The 23,152-nt window shown below is 36.4% G+C and overlaps 1 protein-coding gene across 2 annotated transcripts in view; it reads left to right on the forward strand.

The window, feature by feature from the left end:
• TRAPPC10 (trafficking protein particle complex subunit 10) overlaps positions 1 to 23,152 on the forward strand; it is a 43,926-nt gene that overhangs the window by 18,308 nt on the left and 2,466 nt on the right. The window contains exons 8-22 of one of the 2 annotated variants that reach the window (XM_064472696.1): positions 881 to 1,027; positions 2,594 to 2,708; positions 3,892 to 3,968; positions 6,636 to 6,727; positions 7,918 to 8,058; positions 9,296 to 9,408; positions 10,520 to 11,034; positions 14,924 to 15,065; positions 16,202 to 16,360; positions 17,491 to 17,720; positions 18,940 to 19,040; positions 19,524 to 19,650; positions 20,497 to 20,667; positions 21,974 to 22,151; positions 22,556 to 22,750. In XM_064472696.1, coding sequence (XP_064328766.1) covers positions 881 to 1,027; positions 2,594 to 2,708; positions 3,892 to 3,968; positions 6,636 to 6,727; positions 7,918 to 8,058; positions 9,296 to 9,408; positions 10,520 to 11,034; positions 14,924 to 15,065; positions 16,202 to 16,360; positions 17,491 to 17,720; positions 18,940 to 19,040; positions 19,524 to 19,650; positions 20,497 to 20,667; positions 21,974 to 22,151; positions 22,556 to 22,750 — 2,503 coding nt within the window. The remainder of the gene's footprint in view (positions 1 to 880; positions 1,028 to 2,593; positions 2,709 to 3,891; positions 3,969 to 6,635; positions 6,728 to 7,917; positions 8,059 to 9,295; positions 9,409 to 10,519; positions 11,035 to 14,923; positions 15,066 to 16,201; positions 16,361 to 17,490; positions 17,721 to 18,939; positions 19,041 to 19,523; positions 19,651 to 20,496; positions 20,668 to 21,973; positions 22,152 to 22,555; positions 22,751 to 23,152) is intronic. The other variant, XM_064472704.1, reaches the window with a different exon arrangement.

Raw genomic sequence — 23,152 nt, forward strand, 5'->3', positions numbered from 1 at the left:
GGGCTTTTTTTTTTGTGTGTGTGTGTGTGGTGGTGTGGTGGGTTTTTTTTTCCCAAATGCATTGTGCTTGCATGTTGAGCCTTCCTACCATATTAGTCAAATACCTAGTTTATTACGGGTTTCAAGACTTTCATAGTCTTTCTAAAAGGAATATTTTCACATTGTTTATGAGCAGGACTTTGAGACACCATTATTGTGATCTTTAGTTATGCTCACCTTTATCTTGATTCTTGAAATACTCTAGTATCAAACTCTGTCTTCATCATGTCCTACACAGATAATCCCTTCTTTGTGTGTGTTTTTTTCTCCTTTCTGTGTTTTTTTTTTTTGTTTGTTTGGTTGGTTGTATCTCCATTCTTTAATTAGCTGTCCGTGGCAGATGTCTTATCCTTTGATTAACAAATTTATTGTTGCGAAGCAAACTTAGACTAATTTCTTTTTTTTTTTTCATGTTTTTTTTTAATATACTTATTGTACTTTTAATTTCAGTCTCAGATCTGATGTCTCCTTAGGAAAGTAGTAATATATTTACAGAAATTTTTCCTAATTCTGCTTTCCTTAGGCTTAGCTTCCAAATTTTTGGAATGTTTTCCAAGTCCTAGTACCTATTAGTCCCCTTTTCCTTCTCTTTCACCTTCTTGGGTGTATCAAATATAGTTAATATAATCACTATTTAGTTGCTTAGCTGTCCTTGTTTCATGAACTAATGTATGTAAATTATTCAAGACGTAGTGAGAGTTGGCCTGTTTTTTATGTATTCTTAGAGTAAGCTCCTCCAAGAGGCTCTGCTATGGTGTAACAAGAAAAGTATTTTGCTTGAAGTATTTTCTCATCTGACTAATGTTTATTTCCCCAGTTAATTTTATCTGTTCATCTTCAGGTCTCTGTTCCTCCTGGAGCTTTGGATTGTTGGGTATTTTTGAGTTGTTTGGAAGTGTTACAAAGAATAGAAGGCTGCTGTGATAGGGCTCAAATAGATGCAAATGTTTCCCACACAGTTGGGTTATGGAGCTATGCCACTGAGAAGGTGAGCAAATGATGTTTTGCAGTTGCGGTATTACAATTTTGAAGTAGTCTATTTGTTCTGTAGAACAGATTTTGTACTTTTTAGTGTGGAATTTAATAAGGGGTTCTGTATATTGTCTTGAGTTTAGTCCAGATGAGACATCCAGGTTTATATTCACTTTTCCCACTGTCAGGTGAGGCCTGGGAATAACAAGGGTGTGTTCAACTCCTTGTCTGTCCCCCCCTCCCTCACCACTAGTTGGATAATGACTATCTAATTAAAATCCAGAATTAACTCGGTCCATGTCAACTGAGAAGAAGGACCATGAATCTCAGTTATAGCAGGGGAAGCTGCTCAGATTTGGATGCAATTACCATTATACATAGAGATTAAAGCAATCTGTTTACACAGTTCCTTATTTCTTCAGTATGCTAGTATGGTAGTAATAGACCCCTAACTTCAGTGAAGGTATTATCCTTGGCGGCTTGTGAAAGAGGCAAATAAGTAATAATTTGCAATTTTTCAGTTACTGCTCCTCACCATAAAATAAAAGTTGTAAAGTAGCCTTTTCAGTTTGGTTAAGCCCCTTCCCTAATCACGTGAATGCCTTTTCAAGTTCAACTTGTTCCATTTCTATGAAAGAGATGGTGTCTAAGGTTGCTAAAGATGACAAACTCCAGAAACTACTGAAACAGCATACTGTGATCTTCAAGAATGTTTTTGAAGAGTAGCGTAAGCTCATCCTCTTGTTGCATAGCCAGTAGAATATTTTCTATTTATTTTAATCATCTTTCATTCATATTTCAGTAGACTTGGGAATCCTCTAGCTGACCCTAGGAGGTCCTTTTCTTAGTGCAAAAGCATAGAAAGACAATTTCACCTTGAAGAGTTACTGTTTTTAAAAAAAAAAAAAGGGTGCGGGGGAGAGCAGAATAAAGGAAACAAAGAATTGTTTAAAGTGGTGATGGGTGCATCAGATTCTTCCCGTGCTCCTTACATGTTTCTGTGGAAGGTGTGTACCTGAGTTGGAAATGTTCCTCCAATTCATGGCTGCTCTTAACACAAAGGATAAAGTGAAAAATTGTGGGATGACAAGTAGCAGTAAGGTGGAACAGACTGAATGAAAGAAGTTTAGCAACTAGTGACAAAATAAAGTGGAATTAAAAAAAAAAAGTTAATGGCCATCCCCATTTTATTCTGTGTAGAGTAATATGACAAGCCGAGACCTTTTTTTCTTTTGTGGGCTTGCCTTGGTAGTTGAGTTATTCTAAATTATTTAACCAAAAGACCAAAAGAATGGAACTTCTTTAAGACAGTATTCTCTGCTCACTTCTGGGTATCAAGTGCATCAGTAACTTATATGTAATTTAATTCTTAATAAAATTATTTTCTACTGCGAGAATAACAGTTACTTTTGAAAGATTCTCTACTTTCTTCTCATGAAACAACTTTAACACAGATCTTACAAGCAGTATAATATGACAGCAGTGAAATTGTCTTGTACTGTAGGAATGACATAATAGAATAAAAGGAGTTTTATATTGGTTTTGTAGCCTATTAAAAACAAGCATCTGGTTTCTCTTATAGTTAAAATCTCTGGGTTATCTGTGTGGACTTGTGTCAGATAAGGGACCCAATTCAGAAGACCTTAACAGAACTGTCGATCTGTTAGCAGGGTTGGGAGCAGAACGCCCTGAAACAGGTATTACCAGGAATGTACGCATTCTTTCCAATAACTGACATTGTCTTAAATACATAGCATATAAGTACATCAGTAATAACAATTTCCAAGTATCCCTACATTATATATAAACATTGATAGAGCTTTGTTATCTCACGTGAGTTCTTTTCATGTGTCTACTGCTTTAAGTTATCAATGCATCTCCTCACTGTTGCAAGTAAAGGTGTTTCCATTAATGCTCCATTTATCAGCATTTAGGTAAATAGTCTTGAACAGTACTGGTTTTGAATAAAGTCTTTAGTACTTTCAGACAAGTATTCAAAATATAATTATTTGAAAAAGAAATGGAGCATCCTTGTTCTGATGCAAATAGATAACATGCAACTGGAGCTATGAAGTGATACTATTTGAGTTGAAGTGGTATTAGAGTGGCTGAACAATCAAATTTATTTACTCCTTGTGGATTTTATCACTCACAAAGATATTTCTGAAGGAAGAAGCTTTCAGATGTTAAATATGCTAGAACAATTAGTATCTTTGAAGCATTAGCTTACAGGCTGACGGGTCGCTTGCTTTTGTAGGTATGATGATGTGTGATTCTTAATTCAGTGCTATGGTGCACGTTGTCTTTATTTAAAATGGGGCCTTTTTTCTTCTAGAGATATTGACACGTATTTGGTCTGGCAAAGACTTTTAAATTGAGCAAGCTACTTCAGACAAAACCTTGGTCTTGCTTGCCATTCTCCTTTGAAGTGCATTGTTTAAAGTAGTAAAATGTCTTTAAATGACAGTTTGTCTGTCACGCTGATAAATCCAGCAGTGGGGAGTTGTGAGAATATTCTCTTAGCACAATATGATATTTAAGTACAATTGTATGTGTTTCTAAGTTGAACAAAAGTTATGACATACTGTGTGGAGAAGTTAGTACAGTTACTGTATTGCTGCTTACCTTTACCCTGCTACCTTGAACATCACTCTCACATGCATGCACACACAGAGTTGTGAAACAGCCTTTTTTGATCTTATTTTAGAGCCTGGGGAAGAACCTCATGATCGGTCTCTGAGTGTTAGTGACATTTCCCACATAAAACGAGTTCTTAGTTTTCTCTCCACTTTCTACTGAAGGAGAAAGTGGTGGTGGGGGGTGTTATTACAAATACATTCCTATTTTAAGTGACACCTCTTGTTCTGCTTTTTTTTAAAGCCAATGCATCACAGAGCCCTTATAAGAAACTTAAAGAGGCCTTATCATCTGTAGAAGCTTTTGAAAAACACTACTTAGTAAGTATGAGTTTTAGTTATTTATATTAGTTTTGCATGCTTTCATTCTAGATTAAATAGGCCCAAAATTTTCAAACCTGAGAAGATAAAATTGAGGACATAAATCTGTATTTTTGTATTTTGGTATGAAAGGTTATTGCTTACACACCGAACACAGCAGAGCTGTCTTGCTTTACAACTGGAACCCTGTATGGGCCCAAAGTTTCATGTATTTGGATTAACTTTAATATTTACAGTTATGAGTTGGAAGTTGTGACCTGTAAGTATGTATACTTAGTTATTAAAAAAGCCAATGTCATGGCTATCGTATTCTGCTATCCCAAATTCAGAATTAATTGATCTTCCCCAGAAGAATATTGATGTGTGAATTCAGCTTCCTTTTGAATGGTTTAGACTTGCATCTTGCAATGGGTGTCATGTGGTTTAAGTTATACTGTTGAATTTTTTATATGAACTGTAGGACATCTGTAGATAATAGAGTTGGAGCTGGCATAGATTGAAACATTAGAATTCTCGTTGTGCTTTAATATGCATGTTTATTTCCTGACAGCTCCCTTACTGAGGAGCCATTGTAATGATCTTCTGGTTTTTTTCTATAAAAGATTATGAAATAAAACAAAAAAAACCCTGACCGTCACAAGAGTGTGTTTGGTTTTTGGGAGTGGGATTTTTTTGCCCTTAAATAAATTTCCCTTGGAATTTCTTATATTTGCAGTACTGCCATTAAAGTTTTCAGTTTTCTGGGGAAAAGTTGGAGGAAAACTGAGCAAATTTTTTAAAAATCTGAAAACTAGGTGGTATTTATTTTTACAAAGTTTTATTGAAAGAGTCTCAGAGGATTTCATCTGGAGATACCAGGTTTCATTTTTATACTTCATTTCTTTATAAAGCTAGTTGGATAGCTGGACCCAGGCTAAAATCTTCAGAACTGCTAGCTCCCCTTACATATTCAGTTCCAACTTGCACCTGAAGATCTCAGCTAAATTCATCAGTATCTTCCTAAATTTAAGAAACTAAGTGGGATCTGCAGAGTTTGCCAATGAAAGAATTGCCATTCCTGGCTGTATTTCTGACTGCACTCTTATGCAACAGAAATTCAGATATCAGATACACTGTAAAAGATCGTCCTCTATGTAGTTGTCACATAAATATATATAATGTATATATGCCTGTATATTACCCATGTATTCAGCGGAGAACAACATAGAATTAGTTAAAATTTCCAGACACAGCGAAGATGCTTTATTTGCGTTTCAAATTTTAATGAGTCTGGAAAGTAAAATGCAGCTTTTCAGACACCTTGAAAGCAAGAAGCGATGAACTTTTATTACCAGAAAAGGCTTTGCTCTCATTCAATGGCTCGTCTCATACAATAATTTTCAGAATCTTTTGTAAGACTGTCAAATCTTCTACAAACAAGCGCGCTGGCTTGTACCTTAATTTGGGGGGAATGTAGCTTTTCATTTGTATATGTAGCTGGTGTCTAAGACCTCTCTGGTTATACTGATCTGTTAAGGAATGATCACTTAGTTTATTGTAGGATATTGTTGTAAGTTCTTAAAGATGTGATTTTTCTAGGCTGTCTATATGAAGCATAAAAAATGGCCTAAGAAAGACTTTGGGAGCTCGTTTTAGGTAATTTTCCTGCCCCATAGGAATAGATGCTTTCTAACAGATACTCTGCAAAATATTTAGGCAGTTGGAAGCCCTTAAGCAATTTGTTTTGAAGGATAGAGTAGTTCTCAGTACACTAAGTGAAGCAGAATGAGCTTCTGTGGAAGGCTGCTGACAGAAGAAGCGGTGGGTTTGTAAATATGATGTGAAATATTTTTGTGTATCTGGTTGGGGATTATACTTGAGAAAAAAGTTTGGTGGTATAAAGTGTGTGTTGTAACTACTAATTTTGTGAGAAAGATTTGTTGCTGTTATTGCAAGGTGAGGAAGGTGACATGTAGACTGTTGTTGCATTGGAAATGAAGATTAAAGATGACTGAGAAACTTCCAATTTGGGATTGCATAGCTTCAGGCAAAATTCCTTTAAGGCACTCTTGCAAAAATACTTATTCTGATTGTAACTTAGAATTTTGCATTTAGTTGTTTACATACTGCAAACTTTCATATACTTAATGGTATTATGTGCAGCTTTAGTAAAAGAATCATGTACCATGTTCTGTATGTAGTTAATCTGGTTCTGAAGTATTAAGTGGGAGTCTCTGGGGCAAGCTCTGATATTGTTCTAAATATGTTATCCTGTGGTGTATCCTGGGATGATACACTACGCTATCCTGCAATGATGATCAAACGGCCTATAGTCACTGAGAGATAGGAGCTTTCAGAAAAAGACATGAGGATTCAAGTGTAAAGAAGTGCTTGAAATAGAAGCTTCATCTATTGGTGGTTTTGAGTTGCCTTATCTAAGTTTTAATAGCCTTTTTCTTTTGCTATTTATAACACAGATGTGGGATAATGACCAACTGCAAAAATTGAGTGAAGATGATCTGTTAAAAACTGCTCTGTAATGTGTGCTGGGGGCAAGGGGAAATCTAAAAAGTGACTCATTCTGGTCATTTTGTTGTAGTAACTTACTTACTGGCTATGAGTTTGTGAAATACCATGTAGCTACTAAAAATATATTAAGCTTATAATAGTTTCTTTTCTTTTAAACAGGATCTGTCACATGCCACCATTGAAATGTACACAAATATTGGAAGAATTCGCTCAGCTAAGCTTGTGGGAAAGGACTTGGCAGAGTTTTATATGTAAATGAATGCTTAAAATGTCTTAAATGCATTAGCTTTGAAAAGTTTTAATATAATCCTTGAGGAAAAATATGCTGTATTTAAAAAGGAATTTTTAAAAGCATTATTTCAAAATGTAAACATACCCTAAGTTTCAGGCTGTATTTCAGGGGTGGGGAGGAGGAAAGAACACTGGCAATTTCTTTATATCAAACTCTAATCCTCACCTCATCATCTAGTTCTTCACTTTAACTGTCCTATGTTCTTTGGCTTGATCCTTTCTTCTCCTAGGGAGAAAAGGGCAATGGTGCAGGGGGAGAAAGAGATAACTTTTTTTACTATGGCCTGCTTTGTAACATGGCTTCTGACTTGTTTCAAAGTTTATAGTTATCTTAACTACATATGTGTATATATATAGCTAAGAAAAGCCAGAAAACATGTTATTTGTTGAGTAATCAGTTTCATATTTGACATTATGGTTGCAAAAGGTTTGTTTCCCCCACTGTGAAACTTAGTGATTTTTTTTTTCCTGATTTCCAAATATGTTTTTTGTGTTTTTCCCTGCTGTTAAATTCCACTATAGGAGTCGCCTGCATTGGTTTTCTGTTTCATTTATTTTTCTCATTTAGAAGAATTTGGGAGTCTGAAGTGGGTTTTTTTGGGAAAACATGTTTGAGCATGCTTCTCACCTACTTTCACTAAAGCAGTCTGATCTTCTAGTCGCAACAGATTCTCTTAAATTAACTTAAATATTCACCTGAGGGAATAACATCAGATTTAAAGACTACCATGGAACTGCAGTGTAGTGAGAAAATGATGTTTTCATTGATGCATTTTCCTGCTTTAAAATTGCCGAGGAAGCATATTTTTAGTTAACTCTCAGAATCTTGAGGTGGCTATTGTTGCGTTTGTGTGGGAGGTAGCTTCGCCTCACTCGCTCTGACTTGGGATAGATCTGTATATGAAGCCTTTCATTGACGTGGTATATTTCTACTAATTGCAATTCTGCTTGCTTAAGTGCGTAAAGGTAGGCCAATATGTTGATATGTACCAGCCAAATAAAGAGCATAATGGTTTGCTGCATCTTGTTCTGCATTCATATGCAGTGTTCCTCTCCCATCCCCACTCTTTGAAAATGTGTAGAGCGTTTTCATGGCTGCAAAGGTTCTCCTTGTTTTTTACACTCTGTACTCATTTCTTTATTTTTAAAGGAGGAAGAAAGGTCCACAGAAGGCAGAAGTCTATCTTCAAGGAGCACTGAAAACTTACCTTGCTGAGGGCTGGGCATTGCTTGTCACACATACGAGAAAACAGTTAGCTGAATGTCAGAAACACCTTGGGCAAATAGAGAAGTATCCTCTAAAAGGCAGAGCCAGAAAAATCAAGACCAGAGAAATGATACTTCTGATTACTTTTCTGACATATCTCTAACTTCTATTTAACAGTAGAGAACTGCCAAACGTCAGACAGCTGGCTTATTTCTTTTTTTCATTGTTGCTGTTCATTTGGGGAGAGTTGGGTTTTTGGTTTTGGTTTGTGTTGTTTTTTTTGTTTTGTTAACATCTCATTCACTTAAAACCTGTTGCATTTGGTTGCTGCTCTCCGTTTTAAATATGTCTATGCTCTAGAGAGTGGTGCAACGTGGAGAGTGTGAAGTTTGTCATTAGTTCACCAGATACTACAGAGGATTTTTATGATTGTACTTCATCATTATGGAAGTTTTTGTGTGGGTTGTTTTTTTTTTTCGTTTAGTAAATATGGCATTATAGTGTCTTCCTATATGAAGGAGCTTAATTTCTGGGCTTTCTTTCTATAACTGCTACCACCTTGTTCCTGTATCTGACCTGGCAAAGACTCTTCTGGTGTTTGTAATGGTGACTTTTTCCAAAAGTTAAAACAGAGACTTGGAAGGTGAAAATCTTGCGGCTTTGGTGTGGGGTGTGGTGTTTTAACATTTTTCACTCATATTTATTTTTTATTCCTGGCTTTGATCTCCGCTTCAAAAGGGGAGTGGGAGTTGTTTGCTTTTAAGTTGTGTAGAATTTCCATCTTCAATGTGTGAAAGAAATCTTCACTGTAAATGCCACATAAATGCTAAGTAATACTTTGAGAGAATGATTTGGCCCAATCCTAATGTTTGACAGGCTTCAAATTCTTCACTTTGATACTCTCTGCATTATTTTCACACACCAACTCTATCCGCTACAACTGTATTAGTTTAAATACTACATCTGTCTGTGGGGCTGTGCTGTTGCTACTTCCAAGATAAGTGTGTGAGTGGAAAAGTCTACTGACTGGCCTTGGGTGTTCTGTTGTATTCTCTTTGGCATTGGAAACAACACAATTTGAGTCCTGCTTTCCATTTCAGCCTCATATGTTGTTGCCTAAATTTGGTAGCTAAATTAAGTAACTTGGTTCTAACCGGAACTGTTGTGCTGTGTGCTGTGTTTTCCCTAATGGAAGAGCATAGTGATGATAAAAGCAGGTCTTGTATTAAAAGATCAGAAAAGCAGTATTTGAACTGTCTCGTTTTCAGTCAGATTTCTGAATGTTGTAGGTTTCTACCTCAGGTTTCCTTAACTTTGTTAGTTATCTTCAAACAAGCAGCCTTTTAGCTGGTGATAATCACTTAACAGAAGATGAACGCAAAAGCTTTTGCCAAGAAATACTAGATTTTGCCAATCAGCAAGCAGAGAACCAAGGTAAGCCTGGTTCTTAAATACTTAAACCTTAAGCTGCTCTAACCTGATCTTTCCCTAAAAGTAGATTAGAAGGCTTTTTCTGATTATTTTCATTACCTTGTGTGTAACTCCTGAATCAACATCAGTTGGTGGGTTGGTGTTTGGGGTTTTTTTCCTGTCATCTCAGGGCATTCATAAAACTTCTGCAATAATTAAGACTAGTCAAAGATGAAAGAGTAATTAACATTTTCATCCTGAATACTGGAAAGTCGTTTTTTTTCCATCACTTATCTATTCCTCTGCTTTGGTAGCTCGGAATTTATCTAGTGTTGGGTTTGTTTGTTTTTTTTGTTCAGTCCCTAACTTACCTTTGTCTCTACACTGCTGGCATGCAGGTGGCAGCTCTGTGATGATACTTCTTTGGTTTTGATGTTAGATCTGTTCCCATCCACTTGCAGCTTATTATATTGGCCATCCTACCTCTTCTCTTTATTCTTCACGCTGCTTCAGTAATACCTTGTCCTCAGATATTAATCATAATTCAAATTCATACAGAATACTTCTTGTAAATCTGAAGACTGTTCATTTTATGCAGAATAATTTATTGATGAATGGATCTACCATAAGTAGTGTGTTGTTTTAAACTTGCTTCTTAATTAAGTTTTGGTACTGCCTCAGTGTTGGTTTTTGGAATCTAAAAAAGACAATGAAAAACTCTGTCTGGTAAACCTGATGGCTCCAAGGCACAGTCTTAAGCCAAGTTTCTTAAACTTGTATTTGCTCTTAATTTATGCACTCTGGGAAGTTTGTCACTTTATGCTACTGTATTAATCTAGAACACTTTATTAGTGAAATGTTAGACTTCTTAGACACTATCTTTTAGTTTAGTTGTAATAGTCTGAAGTACTAAAATTGTAGTAGATGTAACTGTTAGAAAACAAATCTCAGTGTCTTTAAGTCTCACTTCTGTGCAAGATAAACTAGAATACGAAAGTATTGATAGGTTGTGAGAGGATTCATTGTGAAAAGTTGTCGATCCGTTTAATTCTAGGGGTTACATTTTTAAGAGAAAAGATTTGCTAATCTCCAGCAGCACTGGAGAAGAATAAAATCCCTGTTTTTATCTTTCCAGGTCAAAAGGTTATATTGCCTATGCACTCCTTTGCGCAGTTGAAAACCCTACATTTTGACCCTCCAAATGCTGTTGTCCATGTGGGTGGAAAGTTGTCTATTGAGTTGACATTGCTGAGCCAAATGCCCATCCCTGTCCAAGTGGATCAGATTGCCATTCATGTTCACTTCAGCATTGAAAAAAATAGTTACAGAAAAACAGCTGAGTGGCTCACTAAGCACAAAACTTCCAATGGTGTTATCAGCTTTCCAAATGAAGTTGCAGGCTTTCCTTTGTCAAGAAACAACTTGCCAGCACTGGAGCTATACGAAATGTATGAACGGAGTCCCTCAGATAACTCTTTGAACACAGCAGGAATTATCTGCAAAAATGTGCACATGCTACTACGAAGGCAAGAGAGCAGCAGTTCGCTGGATATGCCCTCAGGAGTGACTTTAGAAGATGGGGCTCATGTGTTGAAATGCAACAACTTAATACTGGAACCAGGGGTCAATAAAATAACGTTCAATACTCAGGTATGTTTTTATAGTTGAGTGAATGTGGCACTCATGAAGGAGGAACTGAAAGCACTGGCTGAGGAAGAGCATAGTGCTGGCAAGTGCTACCTGTATTGCTTCCTGTTACAGCTTGGGTGATGCCATTCCCCTTGTGGCTTTCTTTTTGTTGTTCTAGACCTTAATTTCCCTTGAAAGAAGGGGAAAGTTGTGCTTGTGCCAAAATGTACAGGTGATTCTCCTATGCGCAATCATTTGAGTCAGCCTTCCAAAACTTATTTTAAACATCTTGATTATTGCTGCCAAAGATTAAACTGATAAATTCATATACAAGGTAATGTACTACTTGTGAAGTCTGCCTTCGCTGTTCAGCTCATTGGGAATAATGTTTAAGAATTTTTATGGGAATGTGTTTTCTAGCCCGTAGTAAGTGACTGTGTGGTTAAATTTTGTTGATAGCCTGTTTGTCACTGTGGAGGTTTGTAGAATATTTTTTCACTTAGTGGCTGTAGTAAGCCTACCTGCAAGACGCATGACAAAGTTCAGCTCGGCTTCAAATACTTGAATTTAGAAGATGTCAGAATTAAAATTGCCCCCATTATTCATCTTGATCACGTAAGGAATAAAAAGACGAGAACGCAAGGATTCTCTGCTACAGGAAGACTAAATTTGCATGAGCAAACACCTGTGAAAATAATGTCACCATCTAAATGCCATCCTCAGAAAATGGATTACAGTCCTGCTTCTGCCATATAGTGTTGTATGTGAAACTCCCTCAATTCCCAGCTTACACCAAGTATTAAGCTGACTTAGAGTATATGCGTAATCATTTTTTTCTCCCACTCTTCCCCCAGCAAGCAAAGTACTCCTGGTAATTGCTGAAATATTGCTTATCATTTCTGTTCACATTGCATTACTACTAGATGCATAGTAACTGGAAATCAGTAGGCCTTGAGTACCAGTCCTGTTGGTTGTGGGGCTTTTTTGGCTTGTTCTTCTGGCTTTTGTGGGGGTTTTGGTGTGTTTGTTTGGGTTTGTTTTTTGTTTTGTTTTGTAGCTTTTGTGGGGAGTTTTTTGGTTGTTTTGGGTGGGTTGTGGTTTTCTTTTTTTTTTTTTTTTTTTTTTTAAACTGCCACTCCTTCGGTGGCCTTGTACTTTGCTGGCCTGTGGTTTGTTTGCTTGTTTTAAATGCCTTTCCCCATTTCATTATCTGCTGACTTAGTCCTAGGAAGTGAAATGCCAAGCACTTTAAAAAGCGAGACCTTGCCATCTGTTTGGCATTCTAGGAGTTAGGAGCTTCTGGCCTCAATTATCATGTTGTTCTGTTCTTTGGGTTTCTTTAAATACTTTCTATCTCCCTCCCCACTTCTGTTCATAGGGAAGTATTTAGTCGAGTTCAGTGCTACAGTAATGAACGTTGGAGTAGGGAAAATTTGAGTGAGAAGACGCTGAGAAATTCAGTGCAGCATCTGAATGATTAGCAAGAGATGGGGCAGCACAATGAGGAATGCAGTAGGTGTTTCATAGCTGCTTCATTTTCTGAGCATTTTCTAGCCTGTATATTGGAAAGGATATGGATACTGCAAAGAGATGAACTGTTTTGCAGTCACGTATGGTATATATGCCTGCTAGCTATGCCATTTTATAATTGGTTTAAATTAGTTTTGGTCCCTTTTGCTCCCTTTTTAAAAAACTAGTTTTGAAAGAAGAATCTACATATCTGCTTTTGATGACTAAAAATTTATAGCTAGACAGTGCTAGCAAGGAGGTTGCTTTAGCATTCTTAGCATACTTTAGGTGCTCCACACCTGAGATTTTAAATTCGCCCTCCTTTTCCACACCCCCTTTCTTTTTTTAATTGTTAATTCTTATCTTGTCATAGAACTTTGTTTAGAATGAAGCTTTCTGTATGCTTACATACTTTGCCTTTCCATTCCTCCGGTGCTGGAGTAGAAAACACTAAAGAGATGTGCTTGGTACATGTCCACATGCACATTGTGGAACCTGTGTGGATAGCAGGTATACTTGAGGTACAAAATGGAAGTTGAGTTCAAGTCCCTGATGATGCAATGTGAAATAGCAATAATGTCTTTTGAACTACCTACTGATCTAATTTTTTAGGTTTCTCATCCTTTCAAAGGACTGGGATAAGTTAATGGGATTTGGAGATGTCAGAGGTCTTGTTAGTTGCATATGTGTTTTTCTGCAAAATAAATCAGCATGTATGTGGGACTGCATTTCAGGTGAAGGAGCCCTACTAGATGAAAGCTGTTAGAGACTGTTCTGAGCAGGCATTTTGGCTTAGTGGGATCAGGAAGCAATCTGAAACCATGAAAGAAGAGAGATGGATAATAAGCTTGATACAGCTCTGCTTTAAATTTGCCTTGTTCTGTATGCTTCTGGTGACTATTGGAGGATGGACAGCCTTACGCTTACAACTTTACTATTTTCCCAACCTCGCTTTCTTGAAAGAACTTTGCATGGGTGGATTGCTCAGTGTGAATCTTACTTATCTTTATACAGTTGTTCAAAACGTGAACAACTTAAAGAGAAAATCTGAATAGGTTATAATTTGACAGTGTATTACTAGATAACATGATGAAAGCTTCTCTAGATTTGAGCTGCAATATTTACTGAAAATCCATTATCGTTGTAGCAGTATACTGTGTCACTTCTACTGGATGACATAGCTGGCCAGAGGATAGGAACTGCTGACAATTTGTTTTCTAAATTTTCTTACAGTAACGCTTAATTACACTACTTTTGCAGAAAGGGGACTGACTGTTCTTCTAAGATGCAGAGGAAATTTGATTCTTTCTGTAGATCTTAGACTGATGATTAGCATTATTTATGCTGATAGCAATCTTCCAGTGTATTTTTTCAAGATTTAAAAGAGATCAGAAAGCATTATCTAAACTCTTCAGACCGATATTCCCATCCCACGTTGAAGTTTAAAGTATGTATATATTACGAAAGACTCTACTCATGCTTTTCTGATTATAAAGTATTCAAGGGATAAAATTTTAGTGACTTTAATGTCAAAATGCATAATACTGAATTTCAGTCAGGATTTGCTTTGGTAATAACTATGTAAGTGAGGTTGAATGTTAAGTTGTTACAGCTTTTCTCCATAACTTCTAAACTTATTCTTTAGATTTAATTATACCCAGCATCAATATTTACGTATTACATTTGGTAAAATGGCCCATGGAAAAAGAAAACATTTCCCATTTCCCTAGCAGTAGTAGCTGAGAGCAAACAGAATCAAGAATAAATATACTAGCAGGTGTTACAGATTTACTTTTATAATGGTATTGAAAAACACCCAGAATCCTATTATTCAGGTAAGGGAAGAGTTTGAAATTAAATATGTATGTATTCCTTTTTTTATAAGCATTCACACAGGGTGTGGGGTGGGGTGGGGAGTGTGTGAAATAGCTTGAGCTGAAGCTGTGTCTTATATAAATGTTGTATGTTTTTATGAATGTTAGCCAAATAAGTGCTTTGCTGCTTGCTAAATATCATTTCAGTACTTATGTGAAAATATATTATGTGGCCCTTGGGTGGGTAACCAGCCAACAGAAAGGACAGAGAGCACCCCAAAATAACAGTTTGACAATTTGAATATTAGTTAGTCTGAGCTACTCTATTAGTTATTCTGATTATTGGCACTTGTTACTTGTGATGTTTTTTCTTCAATCAGCCAGCACTCTGTCTTCTGTCTTAATGGGGCAAAAGGTGCTTCTCTGTGAAAAACTTGTCACTTACTCATAGAACAAGTCTGTCATTTTAATTTAAAAATGCAAAGTAGCTGATAAAAATGAGCTGAAAACATGCTGTTCTTTAGTGGAGGGTTTGCTCTAGAAATATCGCCTAAACTGAGAAATCTATTCAAATGTTTTCTTCAAAGGCCAAAGAACCTGGGACATACACGCTCAGGCAACTGTGCACTTCAGTGGGGAAAGTACAGTTCGTCCTTCTTCATATTTACCCAATTGTGCAGTATGATGTATATTCTCAGGAGCCCCAGCTAAAAGTGGAACCGATGACTGGTAGGTACAGTTGCTCTGCTGAAGTTGTTTTGATGATTTCTATTGTACTCTCGTGGGGCTACATAGAGCATTTTCTGGCTTGAATATTACTCAGAATTTTTTTTTTTTGCCATACTCTTAATTTTGAGTCTAAAATAAATTCTAATTTTTCAAATTATCCATCAAGCATGCTCTGTCAATGATAGCTAGTTTTCGACAACTAATTCCAGTGCTTGGCTCTGAAACATGTAGTGTCACTTTTGAACACGAATTTGAACATGTAGTGTCACTTAAATATCGGGTATGGTTTAAGCTGCCACACTGATGAGAAGTGAATATTTAAATTTGTATTTGACTGAGCTCCTTAGTGGTTAGTTCTGCGACGCTGCAGTCTGTTTTGTATTTACGAGAAATGTGTGGGAACTAGGATTCTTTACTAGAGGTGAGAATATAAACTTACTAAAATTTAATACTCAATACATCCATTGGTTTCGTGGACAGCTGAGCATTACTTCTTTTAGAGTTTATTAAAGTTTATAAATGGAAGTTAATAGTGATTTTGTTTTCAGGCTATTAACTGAGGCAGTTGAGGAGTTAATATGCATTTTGTGCTATCATTCCAGTTATAGGGGTTGCAGTGTGTGGCAAAGGAAGGACAGGTATATCGGGCGTTAATCAAATTAACTACCTCTACGAAATTGATGGTTGTGATTCAGAGATGTGAGAGTCTCTGTGCATACTGGCATTCTTGTTATCTTGACTATGTAAATATACCATGTGGGTATGACTGGCATTGTAGGTGCAAAACCAGAAAGCTCTCTACAACCTGGAGAACTTAACAAAAAGCTTAGTAAATTTTTCAGGATTACTGTATTTCACTGAATTCTGTGCTGCCAGAGCTACACAGTATGTGAGCCAGCTAGTCTAAGCCATCCAAGAAACTGGTTTTGGTCACCCAAGTTGTAACAACTGGTTTCTCCACACCGATTGTATCTGAACTAGGTTTAATGTGTTGCACCAAAACCCCCGCACTTTTAAGTTACCATAACGTGTGTGACAAATTATCTGGGAAAATTGCTAACAAGCCCTAGCAGTGCATTATAACTGTCTACTGATGAATACTGGAATCTGTTAACAATTTCTGCTTTCTTCTTCAGATAGCCTTTTGGCCGGCATTCCCCAGAAGGTGAAATTCACAGTGACTACTGGTCACTACACCATGAAGAACGGGGATACTTTGCAGCTCAGTAACGCGGATGCCATGCCTATTCTGTACCATCCAGAGAGCAAGGCAGTGATCTATTCCAACACCAGGGGTAAACAGTGAAGTAGAACTAATCTTTAAATAGCTAAAAGTCTAGTAATCCTGCAGTAAACCTGTACTTACAGTATTAAGAACACTGACACACTCTTTTTCAATAGTCGTTACTAAGAACAAATCTAGGGACTTGGAACTGAGTACTTAAGTGCAAGAAAGGTCTTAAACTTTCACCCTCACAGTAGTAGTATGAACTTTCCAGCAAACATAGCTGGACAACTTTAATTGATAAAATTCAGTAGGCATGGTGAAACTGCTGCTGCAATGAGTGTCTCTCATGATTTCCAGGGGCGTCATTGTGATTTTTTTATTACTGTGTGGGCTCTATTTTGACTAGACCATTTTTATTGTGAAGTACTTGTAAGTAGGTTTTTACATAGTGCTCTATGTAAATGGAGCATTTCCTTTGGTTGGTGTTTCATATAAACAGACGACATCCTACTTCCTTTTTTTCTGAGCATAAGTACTGTATAAGTACTCAGTTGCTCAAACACAAGCAACTTTTCCATAAATAGGAAGAACAGTCTTAAGAGACTTGATGAAATTTACATTAAAATAGACTATAGAGAGGCACCCCATGTGTAGTATGTTAAAGATAGATGATGAATGGTGACCAAGAATACTGATGCATGGGTATTCAGTAAGTTGTAAGTTTGCTTAAAGTGAAATTATGAGACTAAGGAGGTGTAGGACATTTTAAAAACTTCAACAGGTGTCATATGATGGAATAAAATAGCTCTTTAGCTAATTTGAAGCTTGTTATCAAATTATCCTCTTACTTCTTTCATGAACATTGGAAGGGACTACTACACAGAACGTGGTAGTGACCTTCCTGCGGTTTAAGAACAATGGAGCCTTAATATTGGGAAGTTGTGAACAGCAGTGGTATTCAAGATGTGCAGATTATAGCTCATATGAAGAGGTTACTGGGGAGTTATAGAACATGGTTTCTGGTTGAATTTTTTTGCAGACATGGAGGTCTTGCTAGGAAGTTGTTATGGCACCAAGTATTTTTCTATGACACTTAGCTTTTTAGGCTAGTTCTCATTACTTACAGATTAAAATGGAAATTGGGAAGGGATGAACATGTTGTTTTAAAACATTTTTTCCCGTTCTGTACAACTGTAGAAAAGATCTCAGAATCGTCATTAAGGATTCAGTCTTCTGAAAAGATCACAAGCATCAGTTTGCCAGTAGCTCCTGCGTATCATGTGATTGAATTTGAACTAGAAGTCATGTATTTGCCATCAGCCACAGAATCTGCAGTGGAGAAAGAAAATACTACAAATAAAGAAGTTCACAGAAAAAACAAACAGAAGCAGAAGCAGGACAACTGTATGGCTACTGTTGACCAAAAAGTAAGATGTAATTTAATGTTTTTATTATGAAATCTATTTGATCACACGGCATATGCTTCACAAAACAGAAGTGGTGGGGGGGAGGAAGGAACCTGCTTACATTGAACTAATTTTCTTTTAGAAGATGTACGTGCAAAAGTCATAGCAAATGTTATAAATGTAAAGGAAACATAAATACAAGCAGAAATATACACTGTGTATTGCCAACTGTTCCATGGGCTAGTAATCTGAGTTTTAATTTTCTAACACAGTTTATATAGGATGAAGGATACTAATTTATTTGGAAATGGTGGCATGGTGGTCTTTTTAAGTTCTCCCTTCTGACTCATAGAAGAGATATTTTTTCCACTTGCAAAGAATCTGCATGCTGTGTTGAGGTACTTAACACGGCAATGTTTCAAGCTGTCACATTACTTAGTTGGAGGTACCTTTTCCTCTTAATTTTCATTATGAAGCGTGAATAAAATAAGTGGTATGGAAGGAAGCTCTTCAGCTGACTGCAAATGATCTTGAAACCATCCCCTTTCACAGTGTTTCTCCTTGTTAAAATTGACCAAGTGTGCTGCCGTGTATCCTTATGTGTGAAGTGTTGGTTAAAAGGGAATAGCTATAGACTAGCATTGCTAAAATGTGATGTGACAAAAGATATGGTTTTTTTCCTCTGCATTTAAAAATATGTTGTTAAAGATATATGCTTTACAATTGGAAGAATGGCAACATTAACTTCAGGAGAAATTCTTAAGTGTGCCCTTCAAGTTAAAACAAATACACATTAAATACAAACTCAAAATATTAAAAAAAAAATATTCAATATTTTAAAGTATTATAAAGACATTTCAGTAATAGATCTTATAGCAATTGATTTTATTTTGACCTTTTACCAGATTATTGTGTTAAGATGCTCTTGGTATTGTTAGTGTCATTTAATCTTTTCTTTCTTCTATTCCCCTTCCTTTATTTCTAGTCTTCAGAATTGGGTATGTCAGTTTCCACAGGAAAAGCTTCTTCAAGATTTCATATTCTGCTCACAGGAAAACAGAAACATAATATTTTGTCAGATTAGTTTTTGACATACTGAGTTTTTTTTCCTTCTTCCATTTCTGGATGCATTAGATGTAGACACTTGCTGGGAAAAGTTTTGCTTAGAAATTAGAAGAAAAGCAAAATCATTATGCCAAAGACCATTACAAATAAGAACTTTGTTCCCCTTTTCTTTTAGGTAACCATTGATTGTCCTTGGTCGATTTACTCCACTATTATTGCACTAACATTCTGCATACCTTTTAATGCCAAGCATTCCTTATTGTCAGCTGGCAAACGGTAATGTACTCATTAAGTATTAATTATTTTTTTATTTCTTACAAAATATGGAGCTAGAGTTTCATAAGTAATATTTATAGCAGCCTTTTGGTTTTTTGGTGGTTGTTTTTTTTTTTTTTTTTTTAAAGTTAGGCTCTTGTTACCTTACACAGCTTCCCATTGGAAGCTTGTGCATTTCCTCTAGCGCTCTGTCATTACAAGAAAACAAATTTGCAGTTTAATCTATTTTGGAAATAAAACTGCAAGATAAACCAAGCTAGCCTCTTTCTGTGTAGTTATTTGTTTTCGCTTAATATGAAAGAGGATGTTTTACAGCCTTGCTTCTACAGACTCGTAAGTATTGAAGAAAAGATTGAAAGAAATAAATATACCTGCTGTTCTGTTTTTGCGTGAGCTGCGCACTTTGAAAGCAATTTTATGGACATGTGCTCTTTCAATGCAGCTGTTCAACTTCTGTTGAACAAACTGTGTCGTGTTTTTCAGGAAGTATGTGCAAGTCTGTGTACAGAATTTGTCAGAACTCTGTTTCCAGCTTTCAGACAACAGCCTCAAAAATTCTGCTGACTATACAGATTTGCAGCTGGTACCTTTGAATCCTGAATCTCAACAGGTAACGGTTCACTTGGTGGTTTATGAGCTCGTTGGCAGGACGGCTAGATGAGAGTTCTTGTTAGTGAAATTATTTGCACTTCTGTGCATAAATTTTGTAATAAGTCAGGCTAATAGCTGATGTTAGGTCAGATCTTTTTAGTCCTCTGAGTAGCTTCGATTCTTAAAGATGCTTTAGAAGGCATTTACACTCGTAGATCTCAGATTAAATGGTAAAACTTGCAAAGATTATTAGGTAAGTTTTCAAACTTGTCTCTTTGCCTCATGCAAAACACTACATACCTGCTTGAACAACAGCTATACAAATGTAACATCACTGTTAACATTTAATTAGTTCATCTTACAGCTGCAGTTTGTCATTAGGCTTTAGGGAAAAAAATCAGATAGAGACTGTCTTCCAGTTAAATACAGCTGTAAACTAGTTGTTGCAAAACACCCCCTGTGACGTGTTTTTTCAGCCTTTTCTGAACATGATATTAAATTGGTCATTCTTTGTGCCTAGGGAAAGTATATACCAACATGATCAATATCTTTATTAAATTTGACTTTTGAATAAAGTATTTTTCACACATACTTGAATGTAAAGTGTTCTCTTTTGAAACGTTCATTCTGACAGTGAAATGTATCCCTCCTTTTAATTAGATGTGCACTGTTAAAAAAAATTCCCTACTACTTTGGTTGCATATTTTCCCTAATGATTTATTTAACACTAAACAGATGATTTGTTTTGATTTAATGTCAGATAGATGTTTTGATCGAATGCCAGAACAGGCAAACATATATATGTGCATTTCCACTCCTTTCTCAAAGGAGGGAAGGAGCTAATACTATAAACATTCTCTTTCAGGTCATATACAGTAAGCAATCAATATTCTTTGTATGGGAATTGAAGTGGACAAAAGAGCTTCCTCTCTCCTTGCAGTGCCTGTTTTCAGTCAGCTTCTGTCCAGCTACCTCTGAAGAACAGTCTCTTACCCTGAAGCCCTTCACTTACGAATTCCAAGTGGAAAATTTTTTTGTAAGTAGTCTTCTAAGTATAGCATGTGTTAACTGAATATAGTTTCCTAATATATAGAAAGGGAAAGTCAAGAAATATATTAGAAAATTTCTGTTTACATAACCATTGGAAAGCCAGTTTGTTGAACGGTAGAACTGCAGCCTGATATGATATGGTGGAATTGTATAATTGCCACTGGAGTGGGGTAGGGGGTGGGAGGGAAACCATAACACTTGAGCAAATGTCCTTGATCTTGCTTCATTTTTTTCCTGTGTTTTTGCCTTCCTAAGCTCGTGCCATGGAGACTGTCCTTAGATTACTGAGCTGCTTTCTCCCTGCTGGCTTAAGACTGTGCTTTCTGAAGCGAATTGCAATTGACTAAAAAAATCTTTGCTATTGAAAGCATTTGAGATTTTTTTTGTAGTGCTTGAGATGAGCTCCTCTCATGAAATATTTAGGGGTTTTTTTTAGGCCATTATCTTAAATGTTTCTTCTTTCCCTTTATGGACAAATATTTTATTCCTTTGATCAGCTGGGAAGCTTATAGGCTAGATATAACTTCCTATTAAAAGAATTCTATCAACATTATTTAAGCTCATCTCTAAATTCAGTCTTGTGTTACCCTTTCTGATGCTTGGGTAAAAAGTAGCAATGTGAAGACTCTGGTTTGTTTAAATCCTTTTTTTCTCTTTTCAGTGTTGCTGTGTTTTTTACCTGCTTATTACAAATTGGCATTGAGCAATATTTTAGGTATTTGTTTACCTACTGGCATGTAACTAGCATTTGCTGGCATTTTTGTGGAGTCTTCAAATTCAAAAAGAACTAACTGCATTAAACAATGGGGTGTTTTGGTAGAAATTTAATTTTGTAGTAATTAAAAATTAGGTCTTTGATAATGTGAGCACCGTTATTCTGGGGACTATGATGGTAAGAGTGATGAAGTAGTTCTCCTGTATTACTCAGAGTTTGAGTGATGTGTCTGGAAAGTGAGGAGCCAAGAAACTAGTAAAAGTTTGTTTAAATAGTATGAAGATTGGTATTCATTTAGGAGCTTTGAAAGGCTGAGTTAAAGCACAGAAGTGGAGAGAAGAATGGTGTGCTTGCTGCTGGTGTCAACAATAGATAGAATCAAATTTGGTTCGCTTATTTTCTCAAACTGAGAAAGATAATGAAGCGAACATTACTTCTAACTGAATCTTGCATTAAAAGATTTCATGGATGTTAAATATAAAGTTAAGTTTGTACTGTATCAGTTGTCCAGTTCAGTTTCAACACAAGTAAAATGCCCCTTTTTTTCTTGATAACAGTACTCTTTTTTTCCTGACAGACATTGTATCATGTGAAAACTGAAATTTTTCCACCATTGGGGGCAGAGTATTGTAAAACGGGCTCACTCTGCTCTTTAGAAGTGTCAATCACCCGACTTGTTGACCTCTCAGAGGTTGACAGAGATGAAGCATTAACAGAATCAGATGGATATTGCACAACAAAACTGATGTATGAAGGTAAGAATGTTTCTTAACCATATTGACAAAACTCCCCAGTTTTTGTCTTGATAATGACATCTGCCAGACATTCTATGGCATATTCTTGTATTGTGAAGTACGGTTGCTCAGTAAAGCAGTTTTAGTTTTGCTAGACTGAGAATAGTTTTTTTTCCTCATTAGTCTGTCTTCAAGAGGAATATGAATGCTCTTCAGACTGGATGGATAGAAACTTGCTTGAGGCCCAACTATGGTCACTTTTGTGTAGGGCTGTTTTCTTACGTTGGACGGCTCTTCAGACATAGCAGCTGTTGGGCTTTTAGATGTTGCTAAAATACTGATTTTTTAAAATGCTCTAAAATTATACTGAGGGTTCTTTGTTTTTCAGAATAGATCTTTATAGTGTTTGCTCTTTATTCTTGCAGTTGTTGACAACAGTAGTAACTGGGCAGTCTGTGGAAAAAGTTCTGGAGTGATCTCTATGCCTGTAGCAGCTCGAGCAACTCACAAAGTCCACATGGAAGTGATGCCACTCTTTGCTGGATACCTCCCTTTTCCTGATGTCAGATTGTTTAAATACCTCCCTCACCATTCTGCTCACTCCATGCAACTTGATGCTGGTAAAGCTATCTTGACTACATGGCTACTTACAGAAATGATTCTGCTTCTCCTGTGTTCTTGCATAAAGAGAAAAGCAAGGCGAGGAAGTGTATTGACCGAGTACTCTTAGGTGTCTCTGTTACTTACCTTCACTCACAGTTCTGGTTTGAAATGTATAAAATGTTGCTGTAACAGAACTTTGAATTTGGGTTGCAGCCTTAATCTGTGAGGAGGAATAATAAATGCGTTGTTTTCTTGTATTCCCTTTAAAGATTATTGTGCAAATGAGTTGTCACTGGATTTATAAACAAGTGAAAACTATTTGATAACCCTCTAATCCTGTGGTTTCATTGTCTGTAAACTGCACACCTACTGTGTCTTCATTAGCTTTGAGATTTTTTTTTGCCAGTTTCTGGAAGGAT

The sequence above is a fragment of the Phalacrocorax carbo genome, chromosome 1 (assembly GCF_963921805.1).
Source record: "Phalacrocorax carbo chromosome 1, bPhaCar2.1, whole genome shotgun sequence".
Lineage (NCBI taxonomy): Eukaryota > Metazoa > Chordata > Aves > Suliformes > Phalacrocoracidae > Phalacrocorax > Phalacrocorax carbo.